This window comes from Ornithodoros turicata, chromosome 2 (genome assembly GCF_037126465.1).
Source record: "Ornithodoros turicata isolate Travis chromosome 2, ASM3712646v1, whole genome shotgun sequence".
NCBI classification, from domain to species: Eukaryota; Metazoa; Arthropoda; class Arachnida; order Ixodida; family Argasidae; genus Ornithodoros; species Ornithodoros turicata.
Window position 1 is genome coordinate 32,006,546 of NC_088202.1, and position 22,218 is coordinate 32,028,763.

Consider the following 22,218-nt stretch of genomic DNA (forward strand, 5'->3'; position numbering starts at 1 on the left):
GCCTATAGGTATCTTATGCACATAGAGAAATGCTAGCAGTTTCGTCGCTAACTGCATACAGTAAGTAGAAGCTTGTATATAGTATCTGGAGCCATTTTGCGGTGCATGTGGCATATGACGTTCTATTACCCCGTCTTTCGGTACGCAGAACAGTTCCTAATGTACCAGCCAGTCCAGTCTTCACTGTGAAAAAAAAAAAAAAAAAAGGTGGCGTTACGACTCCTTTAAGGGAGTAAATGGCTTGTCCCAAGGAACACTCCCTTTTGGAGTAAGAGTTACACCCCCTAAGGGGAGTAACATGCTACTCCATTTGTGGTGTGTAACCGTGACACCCATTGCAGTAGCTGTACCAACACGACCAAGGGGGGTCAGGCCAGCACCTGCAGATGTTCTCCTGACGACCTCCTTCGGTACCAGGTAAGGTATGAACACTGCCTCCGCTGTGGGAGCAAGCTTCCAACTTCAGCTTCGTTCCTCCAGTGACGATGGACTTTCGACGACCGTGTGCACGCGAAGTGGTTCCGTCAGCGTTGACGAGTTTTAGTGGCATTCAAGTGATGCACCTCCGTAGTCTTGAATCTGCTGCGTACATGGGATATATCCAGGGTGTCTCACGTAACGTGGCAAAAATTATATTGAAAAATCTACTCGTCGGAAAATTATGGGGTCAACGGTATTCGCCTTCAGAGAGTTTTTGCCACCGTGTGAGGACACTCTAATGAATTTTTCGCCATGGGAAATTTAATTTTTCGAATTAAAGTCCGGAAATTGCCTCGTCAATCTAACATTCGTTTGACAGATTCGGGAAGCACCAGTCGAGTTTAGCCCACCACGGAACATTTTATTTCGTTATACGAAAGTCAGGAGCGGAAAAAATTGGGAAAAGATCCCATTTCGGGCTGCGCAAAATGCCGCTCGCCTTTCGCATCCCGTCAGAGCGCTCCCGGAAGAACGCATTGAGAAACAGTCGCCCCCACTGATCTCTATGTATAAAGGCTGGATCGCGCATAGGAGAGGGGCTCGTGAGAGAGAGGTGCGGCAACCGGCCGCTTTGTTGGAGGGCCCACTGGCGCCGGCTGCTCCCATAGGAAACAATGGGTAGCAATTTGATTTGGAGTACTTATTGCGCTTTGAACGCTCCTCATTGCTGATTAGCACGCATATTTCTTAGCAATCAGTTAGCTGATGTATTTCAAACGTGCTTCAGCCGTGTTCCTATAGTTTTTAATCGTAATTGCCTTCTTTTTCTTCTCCGCTGCCTGTACTCCGAATAGGGGGTCTGCACAGGGAGCATACGCATGAAGGTGAATTCGGTGGTGTGAGAAGGTTTCACATTGTTTGTTATTTAGCACAATACAAAAAGCAACACTGAAGCTTCCTTAGTTTAATATATACAAGCTTTCGCGTGGGGGACCACGCTTCATCAGGTACAAGGTGTGAAGTTCGCGTATACAAGTATATAAATATATATAAAAAGAGAGAGAGAGAAAGTTTACAATAAGCAGACCCCACAAAAATTGGGGGGAGGTGCATACTGAAAAACAAAACAGATACAACTGGAAAGCTACCAGTTTATCACTACATGAATGTTGGGGGGTCAACGCGTTGGAAGGGGAGAAAAGCGGAACCTCTCATAGAGGACACCAAGGTCATGGTGACACATCTTCGCGGAAGTCAACCTCAAAAAGTGTGAGAAATCTGTGAGACTGTCTGGATGGAAGGGTAGACCCCATGTGTTTCAAGGGATTTTTTTTGATTGATTGATTGATTGATTGATTTGATTTGAAATTGGCAAAATCACACCGGATGAAGTTGTTGTTCTATCAGAGTTCGCCCGAAGCAAACTCACAAAGATACACAAAGTAAAATTGAAAAAAATCAAGGCGCGACAATCTCAATTTATCCCCGATATTGGCTGATGATATTTGCGATGTGTTGGGAAGTTGTGTTTCTTATTCAATCTCCGGCCCCAATACTGTTTTCAATCTTTCCAATGTGTCTCTCAATCCTGCTGAACTGAACGTTCTTTCGAAGGGCCTGAGCTTTGCACCGACGACAGACAATGTTAATGAGTTCAAGATATTAAACGACTTACATAACCTCGGCCGAAGGATGCACCTTAAAACGTTCTTCCATAACAAATCCAACTCGGATCATTCACCCTTCAAACTTCCATCTTGCTGGACTCCTCGAAAACTATTCCTCTCATTGATAGTTATGTTAAGGCGGTCTATAAGGACATTCACAGCAACCTCTCCAAATCTAGCAACATAAACCCCAATAACTTGACAAATTCAGAGAAAAGTACCTTACGGTGTCTAAAAACACGCGAAGACATCTTCACCAGACCAGCAGATAAGGGCGGGGGTACAGTAGTACTTAACACATCGGATTACATCGCAGAGGCAGAAAGACAACTGAATGACTCGACGTTCTACAGGGCCACTGACCATGATCCCACTTCCTCGTTCTGTGTTCTCATTAACAACAAAATCAACGAACTAGCAAACACCAAGGTTATCCCTCTCCACATTTCTAAATTTCTGCGTCCTAAGAATGTTAGACCGGGCAATTTCTATCTTCTTATTAAAGTCCACAAATAAAACAATCCCGGAAGACCCATTATTTCCGGGATCAACACCCCTACTGAAAAACTATCCTTAGTTGTTGGCCAGTGCTTGAAACATATTCCACCACTCCTTCCGTCATATGTCAAAGATACGAATGATTTCCTTTCCAAAATAAACGCCATTCAGGATAATTTGCTAATCACAGTAACATCTTCTTAGCCACCATGGATGTGGTTTCGCTATACACAAATATCCCCCATGACGAAGGCCTTTCAGCAGTTTGTTCTTTTCTTGATACTCACCCCTCTGAAATCCTCCCAATCTCTGCAATCATTCCTCTTTTAGAGTTAGTTCTTACTTGCAATAACTTTGTCTTTAACAACCAACACTTCATCCAGATTCATGACGCAGCCATGGGTTCTCGCGTTTCCCCTAACTACGCCAATTTGTTTATGGGCCAATTTGAAACTTTAGCGATGGATTCATTCCCCTTTAAACCGCTGCTTTTCCTCCGATTCATTAATAACATCTTTATTCTCTGGTCTGGTGGTGAATCAACTTTGCAATCGTTCTTTGATCATTTCAATTCTATCCATGACAAGATCAAATTCACATGTAATTATTCTGCAACATCCATCAACTTTCGTGATGTGACAGTCTCTTTCAAGTCTGGTCAGCTTACCATTAACCTCTACAAGAAACTTACTGATCAGCGACAATATCTTCACTATGACAGCTACCATCCCAACAACCAAAAAAGAAATATACCCTATGGCCAGTTTCGACGCCTTAAGCGAATCTGCTCAGAAAATGACGATTTTATTAAACACGATCAAGAAATGTCCTCCGACTTTTAAAAAAGAAATTATCCCGCTCAACTCGTCCATGCCTCTTTCGCTAAATCTTCCGCCAGTAGACAGGGCGTCTTTATTCACTCCTAAACCCAAAAACGACAAAAATGAAGTAATTCTCGCCACGAGATACCATAAGGCACTCGTTGATACTAATTCCATTCTCAAACGACACCTTAATATTCTTCATGGTGACGATAAGTTGAAAGAAATATTCCCATCCCCTCCAAAGGTTGCTTTCCGCAGATCCAGTACCTTACGTAATATTCTCACTTCTTCTTGTATGACTCAGAACAAGCCTGGTTATTATCCATGCGGTGGTGCGCGCTGCCAAACTTCTAAATTTATCCTACCATGTGCTATAGCACGAAGCACAGTTTCCGATTTTATTTTCAAAATACACCAATCCCGCCATTGTAATTCATCTAGTGTACGTTATTTAATATTCTGCCACAAATGTAATGTCCAATACATTGGAGAGACCTCTAAAACCATGAGAGAGAGAGAGATTCTACGGCCATAAATTTGATATTAGTAACAACCGCCAATCTCCAGTATCCATCCATTTCAACCTTCCTGACCATAACTTTGAAAATGACCTAAAAATTATTACTTTAGAATCTCGATTTAGCACCGATATTAAACGTAAAAATAAGGAATCCTATCTAATATCCAAATTCAAATCCCTTCAACCCCATGGTCTAAATCTCAGCCCTGGATCCTTGTATCAATTAATTTAATTATTGATGCGTACACTGTCGTTTAGCTACTCATAACATATCTGAATTGTAAAAACAAATTCCCTTGAAACACATGGAGTCAACCCTTCCATCCAGACAGTCCCACAGATTTCTCACACTTTTGGAAGTTGACTTCCGCGAAGATGTGTCACCATGACCTTGGTGTCCTTTATGAGAGGTTCCGCTTTTCTCCCCTCCCAACGCGTTGACCCCCAACATTCATGTAGTGATAAACTGCTAGCTTTCCAGCTGTATCTGTTTTGTTTTTCAGTATGCACCTCCCCCCAATTTTTGTGGGGTCTGCTTATTGTAAACTTTCTCTCTCTCTCTGTATATATATATATATATATATATATATATATAGATAGGGGAGAAAAGAACGGGATAATGCCCCAGTCAAGCGGCTACTTTGCCGCTTTTTGGCATATCCCTACATTGTATTTACATTTAAATTGATAATAAAGGAAAAGGAAAAAAAGGAAGACACCAGAGACTGAAGTAGGGAGTAGGGGAAAGTTATTTATTAAGTTGGCATTTAAACTAAGGGTCTGGGGGAGTCTACGTTTCGGCGGAAGCTCCGCCTTCTTCGGGTGTCGTCACAGTGTACAAAAAAGTGTGTGCACAAAAGTGTCGTCACAGCTGGTACAATTCCACTGCGCAGTGGAATTGTACCAGCTGTGACGACACTTTTGTAACCTTTTAAAAGACGTTGTACATAGATTTTCGTCTCAGTCCCGAAGAAGGCGGAGCTTCCGCCGAAACGTAGACTCCCCCAGACCCTCAGTTTAAATGCCAACTTAATAAATAACTTTCCCCTACTCATACTTCAGTCTCTGGTGTCTTTTCTCCCCTATCTATATTCAACATCCTGGTCGTTCGAACCTCAATTTTGTAGCATATATATATATACATATGTTTACTGATCGAGCGTGCCACAATCCCAGCTGTGGACGGCCGTTTCGAGCTTCTTGGCTCTCATCGGCACAGCGTAGGGATGTGACACGCTTTTGGGTCGGCACAAACACTGTGTCTCTGCAAGACATCAATGTTCCAGGGTGTTAGCAACACCTCTGGAGGCCGCAGTGCAAAGCCAGTAAGTACAGATACAAATATAAAAATGAGCAAATGCTCCATGGCTGCACGTGAGGCATATGTTTACTGATCGAGCGTGCCACAATCCCAGCTGTGGGTTATATACATATATATATACATATATATATACATATATAATGCAGGAAGAAAAGACATTGAAGAAACAAATAAATGATACTAGACGTGTTTGAAATTCAAACTTACAGATTAATATGGCTTCTATGGCTGCACGCAGAGAAACAGATACTCATGGAACGATGCGGCAGCACCAGAGGGCACGTGTTTCGCCGTGTTTGCGGCTCGTCGGCCCTGGGTAGCTGCGCATCGTTCCGAATTGGCAAACCAGGGGTCACTCAGCGAGCGAAGCAGCGAGCAAACACGGCGAAACACGTGTCCTCTGGTGCTGCCGCATCGTTCCATGAGTATCTATCTATATCTCTATATATATATATATACTTGTATACGGGAACTTCACACCTTGTACCTGATGAAGCGTGGTCCCCCGCGCGAAAGCTTCAGTGTTGCTTTTTGTATCGTGCTACATTTCTGATCGCACTTGACTTCCCCTGTTTCACCGAGATACTGTTTGTTATTGTAAGGTACTTCCGTTTGTATATTTTTTGTTTGTTTTCGTTTGTTCTTCGGTTTTCGTGTGGTGTTCCGCGCGGTTCTCGTTCGTTATAGTGTGGTTTGGTGTTGTATGGTTCTCGTTTGACTTTTTCCATTATCGTATTATACTCTACGAGTGTATCTGTGTGTGTTCTACAATAAGACCTCGATCCTTATTGTGAAGGGGCTTATTATTTTATTCACCATCACCATCTATGCGGTGGAGTATAGCCCCTGGCGATGAAACTCCCCATTCCTCATCTGAAAATAACATTATTGTCACGAGTGCGTTGCAGTTGTTTAGCTGTCAGCGTATTTCATTACAGAAATTCGAAGCGCTGTGCACAAAGAGCATGCACACGCATGACTTATTACACACGCTGTAGGAGCGACTGCACATACGAGGTTAACACAGCAGTTTATTTACTTCCACCGTACCTCACAAATTACAAGAACAGTGGAACAAATTGGCATATTGGCGCAGGTTCTGCATCCGGTCCTTCGGCACAGCTGAGCGACTGTGAGGGGAACCTGCAAGCACAAGCGCATTGTTTATAGAAAATACATGGTCTTGAGATTTTTAGGAGCAGCCACACATACTTTCTTAGTACGCAATGGCACCAGCGAAGTAGCAGTGCAAACAAGTCCGAGTTGTCAGATGCACGCGATACGAATAAACAGATTTTTTCCTCAAAATAAAGAGTTTACCTGTGAAAAATTATCCCTCTTTCTCTGTCCGTGTGAAGTGTACTCAAAGCTGCAACAAACTGGCATGACATGCCCTTTAGTTTAAATTAAATCTTAAAAAATACGGGCCGCCGCGCATGAACTAAATGCAGACGACGTTGGGCCCACCAATATGGCGGCCGGTGACCACGCTGTGGAGCACCCTATGCACGATCCAGCCTATGCTATAGAGATCAGTTATGGTGAGCTAGAATGAATGGTGTGCTGAACGGCGACTGAAACCGGGTCGCGACGACGGGCCTGCCGATAGGTGGCTACCAAGGGCTCGGCCCGCTGCCGCTTCTTGCGCCCTCAAGGCCACGTGACCGCATGCGCAAAGAGCACCTGGGAGCGCCTGGGAGTTCCCGCGATGGCCGAAATTGAAGCTGTCTGGCAGATACAGGGGGAGAGAGAAAAAAATGTGGGCGTGCTGATACGTCACGCTTCGGAGATATGATTACGACGGACGGAGGAGTTCGCGTTTTGGAATGTTGTGGTAAAGGCAGTGTTTCAATGCCTTTCGATTCCTTCTTGGGATTATCGGGAGATAATTTTCTTCAGGGGATAAGGAATATCTCTGGTTCTGCTACATCGCTCCTGCGCGAAATCCCCTAATTAAAGAAGTTAATTAATGAATTTTAGGTAATTTGTGACCTTGTAGATACATACTTTCTTCGAGAGGGTGTTCGCCTAGCCATGTATAACTCAAAGGAAAAAAAAATAAAAGGGAGGAATGAAGTGAACTTTCACTGCTGCAAGCTTGTAGAAGATACTAAAAAAGTATTCAAGTCAAGATACTAAATACTGCCTTTTAAAAGTGTTTGTAAGACACCAAGTTACTCCCAAAAGCACTTAAGGTAAAGTAACTTGAGTAGAGTATTTTTGTTGTGTACAATTCTCACACAGCTCTCACATGTTTTGGGAGGTAGCACAAAGGCATTCCATTCCAGTCTCCTTGGGTACGTCACACAGATACGTTATGTATAAATTAATGTATATGGAAGTGGCTTCGATAGTCATAAAGACATACTTAAGGTAGTTTGCATTCACAGCAGAGTCGTTTGCTGCTTGCTGCTTGTCTGTATATGCCCAGCCCCTGTTTACCTCCGTTTTGAGACATGTTGGGAGGCTGCTAAAATTTTGGCTGCAGGATTTCTTACGCGCCATTGTTGTACAACCCAACATGATGCGCTTGTGGTATAATGCAATGATACACTGGTGCACAATGTATAAAGTTTTGTGCGCTACAGACTGACCATCGTGACACACCCCTTATGAAAATTGTCTATGGATTTTTTATATATTGGTATTCAACTCAGCTATATGCTTTGTATAATTTTTCGTGTATAGGGATATGTTTTTCCTATAGCCTTTTCGGACAAATTGTATATGCTCTGTATGAGGAATTGGCTATACGAAACTGCAATACTTTTTTGTATAAAGAACTATAGAGAAGTCAGTATACCACGTGTATAAAAAGTAGATGTCAAGCATATATAAATTTAATAAATGATCTTTATTGTCAATATTTTACAATGTCGAACAGTGCTACATAAGAGTTACAGGCTCAAGAAACTAGTTTACCACCTAAGGTTAACTAAGCTCGATATCACAGGTGACTTTGTAAATGCACAGTGTGCTTTGATAAACATAGGAAGTACAGGCTCAACAAACTGTAAAGGACGAGTATAGGAGGTACAGGCTCAAGAAGCTAGTTTACCACCTAAGGTTAATTAAGGTTGATATCACAGGTGACCTTGTAAATGTGCTACATAAGAAGTACAGGCTCAACAAACTGTAAGGGACGAGTACACTAGCGTCAATATCACAGGAAACTTCGTAATGTAGGGTGTGCTCACACCGTGTGCAGCAAAAGATTTAAAAATCAAATCAGTGGTCATGACTTACAGATGATGGGGGGCCACACTATGGTTAGAGCAAGTGTTGTGTTGTACGAGTCAGTCTTAGTTTTGATTGATTAGCTTAATGCGAGCTTTGATCAAACAGGATGTACAGCTTGGGAGAAAAGTTTACGGAACACATCACTGGCCACATTTCGTCATCAAACTGTCCCCTCAGCAGAGCAGACAAAATTACAAACAGGTGGCTGTGCGACTCATACACCCCTTTTTAATTTTGTCCGCTCCTGTGTGTCACTCGGGGGGGCACTGTGATGACAAAATACCCCAGTGCTTCATTATGCGAACTTTTCTCTAAAGCTGTACATGCGTTTTGGTAAACTGATACCATACAAAACTAAGTTAGCAGGAAGTTTCAGTTTCAGGAAGTAGGTTCTGCAGTGCACCGTTCAGCCAAGAAGTTAATTTTTGTGTAGAAAGTTAACTTCTTGGCCGAAAGGGGCACCACTGAACCTGCTTCCCCGCCTCACTGTGAAATTGTTTGAGCAAAAAATTTCCAACAATTCTTCCTCTAGTTGCTATCTTTTTCTTGAAACCTGCTTTCATTGTAATTTAACTGGAAGCGCATTTGTACAGCATCAGTCTACCAAAATGTGCATACAGCTTGGGAGAAAAGTTAACGGAACACAGTACTGGGGTATTTCTTCATCACAGCATCTCCCGAGTGACAAACACGAGCAGACAAAATTAAAAACAGGTACATGAGTAGCCCAGCCACCTGTTTGTAATGTTGTCTGCTCCAGCTGGCTGCTAAGGGGACAATTTGACGAAGAAATGCCCCAGTGCTGTGTTCCGTAAACTTTTCTCCCAAGTTGTGAGTCTTGGTAAACTGATGCTGTACAAAGCTTTGCTACATAACAATGAAAGCACTGATTCAAGAAAAGATAGCAAAGTAGAGGAAGAATTGGTGGAAATTTTTCGCTCAAAGAATTTCGCAGTAAGGTCGGGAAGCAGGTTCAGCAGTGCCCCCCCCCCCTTCGGCAAAGAAGTTATCTTTGTAAAAAAAAGAAGAAAAAACAACTCATAATTAAGGTTTCGTTCAAGCTTCAGACAAACCCCCCGGACAGCTCAAACCATTAGCTGGCTTCCTTCATCCCTAGGTCATTACCACCAGTTCAGCTTTTCTAGTTTCAAAATGGCTGCATGCAGTTAGCATGGACACAGTATCACAGAAGCATATGTCTTATATGCCAAGCTAGCAGAGGTAACTCTAACCTCATGTATACTCTTCATTCTGAGAAGTTAAGTCTCTGGAGGAAAGTGCGTACACTCTGCTTTATTTTGGACATCTCTGTCTCCGGGCACGCTGTGCGGCAGTATTCTGCAAAGAAAATTACAACAGGGTTGTCAATAAGCATATTACAGCATGACATCTCCACTTACCTAGGACCGCTCCCATGCGTTCAGGGTCCACCTGTGCCTTGGCAGGGGTATTCTTGTGGGCATTGCATTGTGTGCCAGTCATGGACTTTCCCAGAAGCTCCTCTCGGTCGAAGAGTAAGCGCATCAAATCTCTTGCAAGCCGGCAGCCATTACCACCACTCATTGATTTTGCGCGGCTGAGAGCAGACGAACTGATGAACACACCAGATTTGGCGACCAGCTCCACCTGAAGATTTGAAAACAATAATCAGAACCATAATACACGTATTGCCCCAGAGACTGAGCAACAGAACAAATGCAGAACAGGTGACAAATCTGTACAGTGAAAAGCCTCCAATTTTACTAGTAAGAGCATCCAATAATGTAGAAGAGTGTGCATACCCTTGAAACGAGCTGACAATAGCTAATTAGTAGGCCCTGGATTGTGAGGCATGTGAAAATTTGGTTTCAGGTGCTTATAGCGGAAACACCCGACTCTGGCACAAAAAATGTGTTTAATGCACTGTTTGATACGAGCTGTTTGATAAGGTGAGGCACTTAGCTTCACCAAAATCTTGCCACAACAAAACAATGTAGGGACGGAACACAGACAAATACTATTCATTTTCATTACTTTTCATTCTGCTGGACACAGCTCTTGCCCTTCACTGGTACGATAGGTGCTGATATGTAGTGTTGATGCACAAAGCTCCTTGCAAGCAAAAAAGAAAATAAAGATCTTGAAACATACCGCGATAAGGGTTTGCCCAAATTGCTATGACGTCTTTATGTGATGTCAAGTGAGGGCAGAGATATAGTCGCCACATGCACTCCTTTGCCAATCACATGCAATTTGCAGTAGACGGCAGTGGTTGAATAGTTAGGTCTGTAGCGCGTGCAGCGATTACTTTTGTGCTTCATCAGTAGTTCGAGCCGATCATGTGGAGGTCACGCTTTAAAGGAACGGTCTCGTACCCCCTGCCACTCTCATTAAGTGTACCATTCGATTGCCCTTTGTTGAAAATGGAATACTGCGAATTTACCCGACAAAACACGCCACAGTTATTACATAACCGAATTAAATCGATGAAGATTGCAGAGCATGCCGCAATCTGTGTTGGCAACAATAAGAATGGCCACGTCGACCCGCGAGAAAGACCGTGATAGGACACTGAAATCGTCTGCTCTTGCGCGCTAGTGCATCGGCATGAGCAGATGACTTTCAGAAGTTACTGGGCACCGCGGCGAGTCTCGTACATTTTCTTTCAGTTCTCATGGTGAAAAATGCACATTCTAAGATGGGGCAAGCATGGTGGTTTAGAACAACTATGTTAATCCTCAGAGACAAGTTAGAAGTCGCAGGACAACCCCACCCACAATCACAAATCTGAAGTCGCTGGCCATCGGCGCGCGCGGTCGCATTACAGCTCCGACCAAAAATATATTACACGCGCTTCCATTACACTTCCCGTTGCACACTGACCATGCTTCGAAATTAAGTGTCGCTGACGACGTACATGGAGAAGGAGTGCGTGTTTATTTAAGAACCGCATTAAATACTCACGGAGAGAAAACACGTGACTTAACTTCCACGTATCCGGTTATGCGCCATATTGTCGGAGACCCCACAGTCAATGCTCTGACTACATTCTCCGCTCGCAGAGGTATATGCCTGAGTGTCCCCATTTCGAGAGCAAAGGAGATGACTCAACACAAGGTGCTTCTGCAAGTTACAATTGCAACGACAACGTACCCGCAGGCCGACGTCATACGTGACGTATGCATGAGAGAAGCGCAGGTTTCGTCGTGTGCTATTACGGCACATTTTGACAAAAAAATTGATATTTTACGCCCTTCGTAGCTTGATATCTGTTTTATGAAGAATCGGGCTTTGCGGTACGTGCGACGTAGGCGGTGGCGGCTGCCATCTTTTTTTTCACTTTGCATGTTCTATTTAACGAATTACTCTATGTAACGAAAAAAAAAAAAAGCCAACATTTACAAATCTGTTATATAGAGGTTCAACTGTAATTAAAAAGTTGATGAAAATTAATTGTTCATTAGTCCCCTAATTGAGAAAAAAGTTTCCTAGTGGCGGCCCGGTCGAGGAATTCAATGTCAAAAGTAAAAACGTCCTAGGTTAACTCCTCCTTTTATGAAAATTTGTTGCAGCTAAAAAGAAACACCCTGTATAACCTGTGGCACGCGGTTTGGTTACCTAGTTCCGGGACAACTTCCCGAGGTTCTCTTCAGGTCCCCGTGAATTTTTCATAATAAACAGCGTGACCTGCTCAGACCTGTGTTCCATTCCCACATGTTCAGTCTTCAATACAGACAACAGAACTTCACACACCGGTAGTACAGCTTGGGACAAAAGTTCACAGAACATAGCACTTAAGTATTCTTTTATCAGAGCATCTTCCTGGTAGAGAACAGAAGCACAAATTAAAAACATGCAGCTGCCGGGGTAACCCAGTCACTTATTTTTCATGAATTTTCGTCCCAAGCTGTAGGACATTTGAGAAGCAGACAATGTTGTGCAACGCATAAATTCCTTAAACCACGAATTAGAATAAGAGTATTTCACGGACATCAACGGCTGAATAACTATAAAATTGCTCACGTTAGAGACTTTCTATTGGGTTGGCATCCTTGAGAAATCTGCCAAGAACTGGCCAGTCAGTTGCTCATTTGCATACTCTCATAAATTGAATAAAAAAATTTATATCTCCTAAATGTTATTTTGCATGCTTTTGGCACCTATGGCGTATCAAAGGGGAGCTTCAGCAAGAGCTATTGCAAAAAAAAAAAAAAAAAAAGAAGAAATACTTACATGAGCATACATGCCGAGAAAACTACAAGATGGACAAAAACAACATGCAACAGACTGCAATTTGGCACAACATGTACTGTTTGGGACACGGTTGTCTAAAATCTTCAGCCCGCGACCGAGCAGTCTCCAATCAATACAGCTTCCGAGAGAAGGCCACACACCGCCACCTGTTGGGAGAGAGTACCATCGCATACTCGGCGGAGTCTCCTAGGGGAGTAGTTGAGCGCAGCCTCCCCTTGGGAAGGGTATTGGTATAATTCCTTTGTGTGTGACATCGCCGATAGGGGATCGCTCAGCCACGGGCTGGAGATTTTTAGACAACAGTGTCCCAAAGGGTACATTTTTAGCAATCGACGATTTCAGAGACCTGTCACGTGCCCATTATCGATTCTGCCTGATAAAAGGCACAGCTTCTGCCACCAAAATACCTGTTCAGATAATTTTAGAAACATGCACAGGCACAATCTAATCAATGTAGTTAGTTCAGTGTGATTCAATTTATGCTACTGTGTTGGAAAGCCACTCTTGGAATTAAAAAACATTTGCTAAGAAACCCAGTGCCGACCGATTAGTAATGACAAAGAATCTAACAAGCAACCTTTACAAGCATACCGTCTCATCTGGCAATGCTTCTTTTGAGAGCAGTTTTCGGGTCTTCTTGTGTAGCCTCTTCAGGTCCTGAACAGTTGCTTGCATCTCGGAAGACAAGGCTATGATTAAAAGCATTAGCTATTAGTGAACACACATTAAACACATGGTCCGCACTGAATTTTGTAACAAAAATTCAATGACCTTTTAAGGTACAGTCATCATTTTGTCTGGGACGTAAAACACACATGATCAGGGCCTCAATATTTTGCAAAAATATTTATAAGCTACATGTATCACGAGAAAATACACAGGGACTGCACAAGAGCGAGCTATCCCTTTAAAGATTATAGGACAGAAAGGAAAGTTGACTAGCATAACCAAGTGTGCAGTTAATTTCTTGCTGCCAATTCCTATTGCAAAGAGTGCTAACTCCTCTGGTTTCAAAATAGTTTGACTTATGATAAGCGTAATTTGCACTAGCAGCTCCGTGAGCAAAATATGCAAAATCAAGGGTTCTCAAGGACTGAAGAGACGGACGCCAACAAGGAGTGAGGACGCACTCTGCGAATTTACAGAAGCAGAGTGGTCCTTGGTACGTGAAGACGTGGACGTTGTCCATCGACTATACGCTTCCCTTCCTGTGCGCATGGCCTCAGTTATTGCTGCGAAAGGGGGGGCCGACAAAGTATTGACACTATCGCCTCCCCCGCCTCTTTGTGTGTGTGTGTGTGTTCAAGGGTACATGCTCTTTTCTTCTGTTTTTGTCTAATAAAAAAAAAAAGAAAAAACTAGGCACTGCAGCCCGTTGTCACCTCAATTCATCTTAGCGCCCTGTTATCTCTCCGATAGCGGAGAGACTTCCTTCCCGCGATAGCCAATCGTGCTCGGTGCAGTAGACCGAAAACGAAACCATTTGGCGTTCGTTACACTCAAAAGAAAAGTTACCACTGCTACCACGGCGGGTCGCCACAAGCGCACTCTTCCATCCCTCTGAACAAGTGGACTCGCCCGCTTCCGCTCGCCGCTAGGGTGACTCTGCCCAGAGAAAATACGCCGCTCGCGCGTTCCGTAAACTTTTGTCCAGCACTGTACGACTGCTGAGCAACATCAATTGACAATGCTCTGTTAAGGATTAGGTTATGCAACTGCCTGAATGAAAATTCAGTACTTACCATGGATGTTAGATAGACTATCCACTTTTTCTTTCAAGGTCACATTTTCCCTCTTGCGAGCTTCGCTCTCCTTAAGCACACGCAGCAATTCCTGCATATGCAACATGAACAGCTTCGTAACAGTAAGACGAATAGCAAGCGCTGTGATTGAGCTTGAAAAATTGCTACAAACCTGCTCCACCTGATTCGGTTGATCGTCTCGATGTTTGCCCTCGACTTTTTTTCTCAACCTCTCCATGTCAGCTGGCGTCCCTGGTATGAAGGCAAGAAAGAAATAAGGATGCAGTTTCACGCACAGATTAAGCGAAACATCACAACGTGCACGAAAGAAAAGTGCCTCAGGACGAGACCCGCCGATATTTCGAACAGAGACTGTTCTTCTGAGGACAGTCCCTGTTTGAAATATCGGCTGGGCACTTCCTGAGGCACTTCCCTTCATACTTCCTTACAGTTTCGCTAGGTTTTCAACCCGTCCACATCAGAAAATGTGGTCGTTTCAACGAACAACATAAGAACACTTGAAATTACTGCAATGTCCGCCACCGTTTGACGCGGTTGCAACGTACACGTTGCGAAAGGCAAGCGCCATATATCGTGGTTCTTTGGACAGATCAGTTTATTTGGTGGGTAATCAGAACTGAATGAAAACAATAAGAACATACATGAACACTCACCGACATCTACAAGCAGCGCGGGAGCAGGTTCGTCGCCGTTGGACCATGCCACCTGCACCAACCTCCCCTTGTTTTCCTGGACGCCGTTGAGAACAAGGACTTGTTTGAGTTCTTCATCCTGAAGGGCGTGTATGGGATAGACGTCCCACATCTGCATTCCACACCACTTTACCAGGATGTGGATGGATTGAGATTGCGAACATTCAACTGTACGCGGCATTACGGATCAGATAAAAAGAGAAACCCCATAAAACGCAAAGCAAAAACGAACGAGCCAGTGCCGGAGCTCAAGCCAAAGCAAAAAGCAAAACGAATCTCAGCGTTCACAGACGATGATACAAACAACGCAGGATCTAGCAGTATTAACGGTGTGCGCTATCTGTCAAACAAAAGTTGCAGGACTTTTGTGCGACTTAACTTTGCTACAGTAGTAACTCTTTTTTATTTTGCAAAAAGCCGAAGCTATACAAGCAGCGACATCTATCAAAATTAAAACTACACTGTCACAGCATGCACATCGCAACAAATCTGTAAGAAAATACACGGTCGTTTGATCGTGTAATACAACCATAAACTGACGCAGCCAAATATATCTCCAGAAAGATAATGAGAAAATCGGAAAATAAGATTTACTGCATGCCATGCTGCGGCTACTCACTACATGCATCTGTATCTGCGCACCCACCGACAACGCCCACCTTGTCAGTCGTGTGCACCTATTATGATGGACCCGTTTCTAGTGTGCGATGAATCTTCCCTGTTTTGTCATGCCATTATTTTAGGATGCTTTCATTGACTGTCTGTGTGTGTATTCTTGTGCTTGGCTCCGAGGTTTCCCTCGAACGTCGATCGTGCGAACACACAACAACAAACCAAAGTGAATCGAAAGTACTCGGTGTCATGTCGCGAAAGGGATATAAAAGACACTTCTGGGACTCAGCAGAGTCGGTTCCACGCTCCACATCTTCTGCCTACAAGAGGAAACTTCAAGATCAAGCCACAAAGCCAGTAGGGAGCAGTGGTCATGTATTGGCAAACGTTCCCGCCGAGGAAGGACCTGCTGCTACTGCCGGTCCCTCACGCATGACATATGAGACGTTTGCATCGCCGGAGACCGTGGAAGTTACCGGCCAGGTTGATATGCCAACGTGCGCTGAGAGGTATTGACAGAATATTCTTGCAGTGTCAGTTGGATCAGTTGCTTATGCAATTACATAGCAAACATGTTGCAAATATGCGTTTTGTTTTTCTTTTTAATGTCGCGGTTCTTATAAATGTTTCCTATGCATGCCTCTGCCAGCAGCACCGAATATGCCTCAGCGGATGAAGCAGAAGATGACTGTTCTCCAGTGCGTGAGTCAGACTCAGAGTCTGACACAGACGAATCTGAAGACGATGACAGTGACCTGCGTGTGCAGCAACCAGACGAGCTGGTATGTTCTTATTTCTGTGCTGCCTAGATGCAAGGGCTAGTGCCTTAGTATAGTTAAAATGTTGGTAAACTGCTTCGTAGTGTCTGTGCTAACTACTTTTCAGTCACGTCAAAGTGGTACTAGAGTATTTTAACTAATAGAAACTAGTTACAGTCCACCTCTGGAACTCGCAATATTTGTTGTGTTGCATAGTGCATCAAGTGTTACTAAACTGAATGTTATGTGTGCTAATGTAATGTGCACTAATATAATGTGCTTTGTGTGTGTCGTGCTGTCGTTGTCTCATCATTAGTTTGGCTTCTCTAAGTATGTTACGTAAGAACCTTATGCTGTGCAAAAGTGCAACGTAGAGCATTGATTTTCATGCAAATAAATTTTTTTTTCTCGATATGGTTTCGTACCTGGACGATGAAAAAGCACTTTGGTCGTGGTGTGGGACGGATTAAAAGGGCTCTATGGTGCATATAAATGCATGCTTTGCACGTTGTGGCATATTTCGCAGGAACGTGCATGAATAGTGCATATTGTGCCATATTTTCAGTGTTCACGCGGGAGAGCATATTTCTTCTTTTTTAATGGATGCTTTTTCTGGTTTCGGGACGGAGTTGGGTCGTCTGTCGCGAAAATTCTGCTCCGAGTCGAATGTTTTCTATGATTCGGTGCGGTGCTCCGCCCGTACCATGGCTGCTCCATGCTCTACTACGTGCATGTCCGATGGGCCATGCGTCAGCTTTGCCACTTTACCGTTACGAAGGCACGTGACATTCACATTTTAATCTTTTAATCAGCATGATACATAGTACATAATAATCATAGTACAGCATGAATCAGAATGATGATGATACACAAAACCACGACGAAAGAAACCTGAGCCTGGGCAACACGAACATACAATAAAGCTCAAAGTTGAGGTTCGATGTGTATCTTCACGTTTTTCGTGTTGCCCATGCTCGGGCTTTTTGCATCGTGTGCTCTGTACACCAGCCAGCCTGCAATTACGCAATATTTTATCAATCACGCAAGCCTTCAGCAACATGATTTATATCTGTGCACAGGTATTCTTTGTTGTGTGCTGCATAACGAAGGCGGCTTTATTTTACTGTGTGATACCTAGTACAATACTCACTTTTTAAAGAAATAGGCATTCCATGCCACTGACAAGATGGCGTATATGCAGGCCAGCTGGTGGAAGAACTCCATAATGTAAAAGCCAGAGTCTGGGCACACAGAGGGACGATGCACTGAGCCTGTGTTCGTGTCGTCCCTCTGTGTGCCCAGACTGAGGCTTTTACATTATGGCATTCGATGCATTGCTTTCGTACCAAGAACAATGAAAAACATTGCATATATTGGGAATTTTCACTTGATATTTGGATGATTTTCAGCGCATAGTTACATGCATGTTGTGGGGGTGCCATATTTATCTGTACTCTAGTAACGAGTTTTGAGATTTAGTAGAATTATGCCACGAGAAAATGCCACAAGTCTATGAATTACTTGGTTTGGCATTGGAGCATGTGCAGCAGCATTTTGGGAATACACATGAAGGGCATCAATGAAACATAGATGTGTACCAATTAATTACAGTGTACATCTTATTTCAGGATGAACCACTATATCAAGGCTGCCGACTGTCTCTAGCTGAAAGTCTTCTGCTGGTGATGGGATTCATCCTACGGCACAAGGTGACAAAAGAGGCTGCGCAGAGTCTTGCCATGATAGTACAAGCACACTTACCTGCCGGAACAAGCTACCCAGCTACCAAGTACTTGTTCAAAAAATATTTTGATACGTGTGCAAAGCTACCGGACCATCATTTCTATTGCTACTGTGGAGCGTACCTTACTGACAAGTCGGGTAATTGTGTATGCAGTGAGTGTAGCCGATCCCTGGACACTAAAGAACTTCTGAACAAAGGACAATACTTCCTGTCATTTGATTTGGAGAGTCAGCTTACAGAAATGCTCAAGAAATTTGAGGCATCTCTTCTGAAGCCTTCGCCAAGCATTAACATGACAGACATCCACCAAAGCCCAGCATACAACAGCCTACCAGTTGGAAAAAATGATGTCTCTCTCACTTTCAATACTGATGGTGTACAACTTTTTGAGTCCTCACAATTCTCCATCTGGCCAATCACAGTGCAGGTCAATGAACTACCATTTAAAGAGAGGCTCCTGCACCCCGCTGTCGCAGGCTTGTGGTTTGGAAAGACAAAGCCCAACTTCAAAGCGTTCTTCCACCCTTTTGTGAAGACCATGAACAGGCTATCAACACAACGATTTAAGTGGTCAAATGCAGAAGGAGAAGTTACCACCAAGGTATTTCCAGGCCCGTGCACTGTGGACAGTGTGGCAAGAGCCCCCCTGGTAAATATGCACCAATTTAATGGGAGGTTTGGGTGCCTTTGGTGCTTTCATGAAGGGGAAGTTATTGCTAAAGGAAGAGGACACACAAGAGTGTACCCCATAACTGATCGTGAACACGCCATTCGCACTTCTGCTTCCGTCTACAAGGATGCAACAAAGGCAAGGCAGAGAAATGAACCTACTCGTGGAATCCTCGGTCCCAGTGTTTTGTTCCTGCTCTCATATTTTGACATTTGTAAAGGTGTCGTCGTCGACTACATGCACACTGTGTGTCTTGGTGTAGTCAAGGCAACAACAGTCATGTGGCTTACTAATGCATCTCAGCCTTACTATTTGAAGCCCAAGCTTGGTGAAGTGAATCAACGCATTCTAAATATCAAGACTGTTGCTGAAATCAGTCGTCTCCCGCGCAAAGTAACTGACTACAACATCTGGAAGGCATCTGAATGGCGTGCTTGGCTGCTCTTTTATTCTGTTCCTGTCCTCACAGACTTGCTCCCCAAAAAGTACTTAAAAAACTGGAAAAAGCTAGTTATGATTATGCATAAACTGCTGTCCTTCAATGTAAATCTTGAAGAGCTTGACAGTATCCAAGCTGAAGTCCTCTCATTTGCACGCCGGTACCAAGCGCTCTATGGCACAGCAAGCATGACATACAACATGCACTTAGTAACACATTTAGTGCTGTGTGTCAAGAACTGGGGGCCTCTCTGGGCATATTCGAATTTTCCTTTTGAACATTTCAATGGTGTCTTAACAAGGATGTGTCATGGAACACGACATATTGAGTCACAAATCGCGTACGGCTTGAGCATATGGAATGGTCTGCCTGCATTGTGTCGTGACAGATCAGTATTTAGAGTTTGTACAGAGGCACGTAAGCTGTGGCAGTCCTTTATTGTTGGAAGCAGTTTGCAAATTGTGTCGTGTAGCAACGAGCATATCAGATTCACAGGCAAAGGTAGAGTAGGCCAAGCTAGTCATACAGCAGCTGTTCTTCAGTTCCTACAACGCCCTCCAAAGGTTACCAAGTGCTTCACAAAGCTTATGCTGAGAGGTGTCCGGTTTGATTCGAAAACTTCCGGCTCCAGATGTTGCAATTCCTTAATATTGACAAAGGACATGGAAGTGGTGACGCTTAAAGCAATTTATGCATACTGTTTCAATTGTTCACAAATCCCGTGCTCGTGCAACAATGTTGTCCTTGTAGTTTCGCAGTGGTCATCCTGCAGTATTCTACAGGGTGTATTACTTAAACTGGATGTCGTTGGAAACTTAAAAGTAATTCATTGCAGTGATATTTTGTGTAAGTGCATAACAATCAACATTAATGAAAGTTTGCATGCGTGCCCAGTGACTGTCAGAATAGAGTGTTGGTAGATGATCCAACTTGTATTGTTCAGAGGTTGTGTATGAGCATGTTGCTCCATCTTCACCCATGTAGCTATCGCGTACAAAAACATACATGTAACACTATTATACCAATTAGACCGTGTAGAATATATTAGAATGTGTAGTACCTGTCAAGAGACTTTTTGGCCAATTTTGTTGCTGAGAAGCACTTGGTTTAGAACATTTGTAGAGCATCTGCGACATTTTCAAGTATGCAAAATGTTTCACGACTGCAGTTCAGCGTGTCGTTACATGTGTTCATGCAGTACAGAGAATAGAACAGAAGTAGAAAGAAAGAAATGCAGCACAGAGACCTAATAAACGATGTGACCGTTATTTTCATTGCTGAAGTCAGTGCAAAAAGTACAGGTTTTGTTATTTATTCACCTATCATTCCGCAATTTGCAGTGGCATGTAGAGATGTGTGGCTGTTTTCTAGAACAAACATCTGTAAGCAAAAGAGAGACGGCATTCACAAAAATCTGTTTATTGCACACCTACACTGACGGGCTTTGATCTGTATGCCAAGAGTTTCAGGAGATAAACCTGCACATGAAAACAGCAACGAAACAATTTGAGACAGCGAGCTTACTTTTTGTGAATGTTGCGCGCCAGCAGATATAAAAGAATACATTCAATCAACGGTGTTTCATTCCTGTGGAGTGCTCTGGCTATGCAAAAAAATAAAAAAAGGTTCCGCATTCCCATGAACTAAAGAAACAGAAATGCTCACGCTTGTGCGAAACCACGGTGTTTGTAGATAGAGGCTATGTGCGAAAATTGATGTCCGCGTGCAGTGCATGTGTTTCGTATCTAATTAAATTCATCCTTTCAGTGGCATACTTCATCTTCTACGTTGTTTCCTGTCAGAATGCGCGGAGCTGTGAAGACGGAGGCTATGCAGCTATTATTACTGTGCATTGCCAGAAACGTTTGCCGCTGGTACGGCGCCATATACACACAGCTCATTTAGCCACATTGAATCTTGACCTGGCCTCTGACTTTTATAACATGTTCAGGTGAATTCTTTGAACGCCGACATACTCACCTGAGCTGCAATAGCAACCGAGTAGATCCGGGTGAAGCCCGAGGGCACAAACATGTCAAACAAGCCACCGTTGCCACCGCCACGCCACGATAAACAATCCCGGCCATGGAAGACGAGCGCATGCGCCCTGGCCGTGCCGTGCTCGCTGCCTCGCGTACCCTGGCCGCCTTGGCCGTGCTCGCTGCCGTGTACGCTACTTTACGATGGTGAGAGGGGTTGCTGTGACTCGCCCTGAGTCTGAACTATTCATGTGCACCCAATTATACTTTTTTTTAGTGACTAACTTTGTACAACATCGAAATCTAAATGACGTTTTTACATGTGCATTGTGTTTACATGTGAACATTTTGTTAATAAACATTCTATACAAAGCAGTTAGCAATTTCATATTCAACTTTGACATTCAAATGGTATACAACAAGTTCTATACATTTTTATATGCCATTTTATGTCATATTTTGTATTCATGTTGTGCAATTCCTTTTGTATAGGACTCCTATACATTTTTCAACATAGGTATAGAGGCAATATACAAGTATATAGGAACATATAGCGGCTATACACCAAGTGTATAGACCATTTTCATAAGGGACGCTCTGAAAGTCGCACAAATCCTTCCATACTCATGCCCCTGAAGTTTTGTTTAAGACGACATTTTCAAAAACAGCGTCATGTACGAATAGATGCAGAGTATTTGGAAAATCAGTCAGATACCTCAACCAATTCTTGACATCAAATTATGGACGCTGAAGAACATCTCCTTATATACCTCATAACATGTAATCGTGTCGTTTGACAAGCAAAAGTCGGGGTGTACTATGTATTTGTCGCGAACAT

General features: G+C 43.4%; 2 protein-coding genes across 2 annotated transcripts; one reads left to right on the plus strand and one right to left on the minus strand.

Annotated features, from left to right (window-relative positions):
* Positions 1 to 9,736: 9,736 nt before the first annotated feature.
* On the minus strand, positions 9,737 to 15,429 carry LOC135383309 (uncharacterized). The gene is made up of 6 exons (XM_064612823.1): positions 15,140 to 15,429; positions 14,638 to 14,717; positions 14,466 to 14,556; positions 13,315 to 13,412; positions 9,891 to 10,116; positions 9,737 to 9,828 (listed from the first exon to the last, which is right to left on the minus strand). The coding sequence occupies exons 1-6, from the start codon at positions 15,357 to 15,359 to the stop codon at positions 9,737 to 9,739; spliced, it is 807 nt and encodes a 268-aa protein (XP_064468893.1). The 5' UTR covers positions 15,360 to 15,429.
* A 1,085-nt stretch (positions 15,430 to 16,514) lies between these two features.
* Positions 16,515 to 21,752, plus strand: LOC135385275 (uncharacterized). Its single transcript, XM_064614487.1, has 2 exons — positions 16,515 to 16,572; positions 18,177 to 21,752. The coding sequence occupies exon 2, from the start codon at positions 18,234 to 18,236 to the stop codon at positions 20,319 to 20,321; it is 2,088 nt and encodes a 695-aa protein (XP_064470557.1). The 5' UTR covers positions 16,515 to 16,572; positions 18,177 to 18,233; the 3' UTR covers positions 20,322 to 21,752.
* Positions 21,753 to 22,218: the final 466 nt, after the last annotated feature.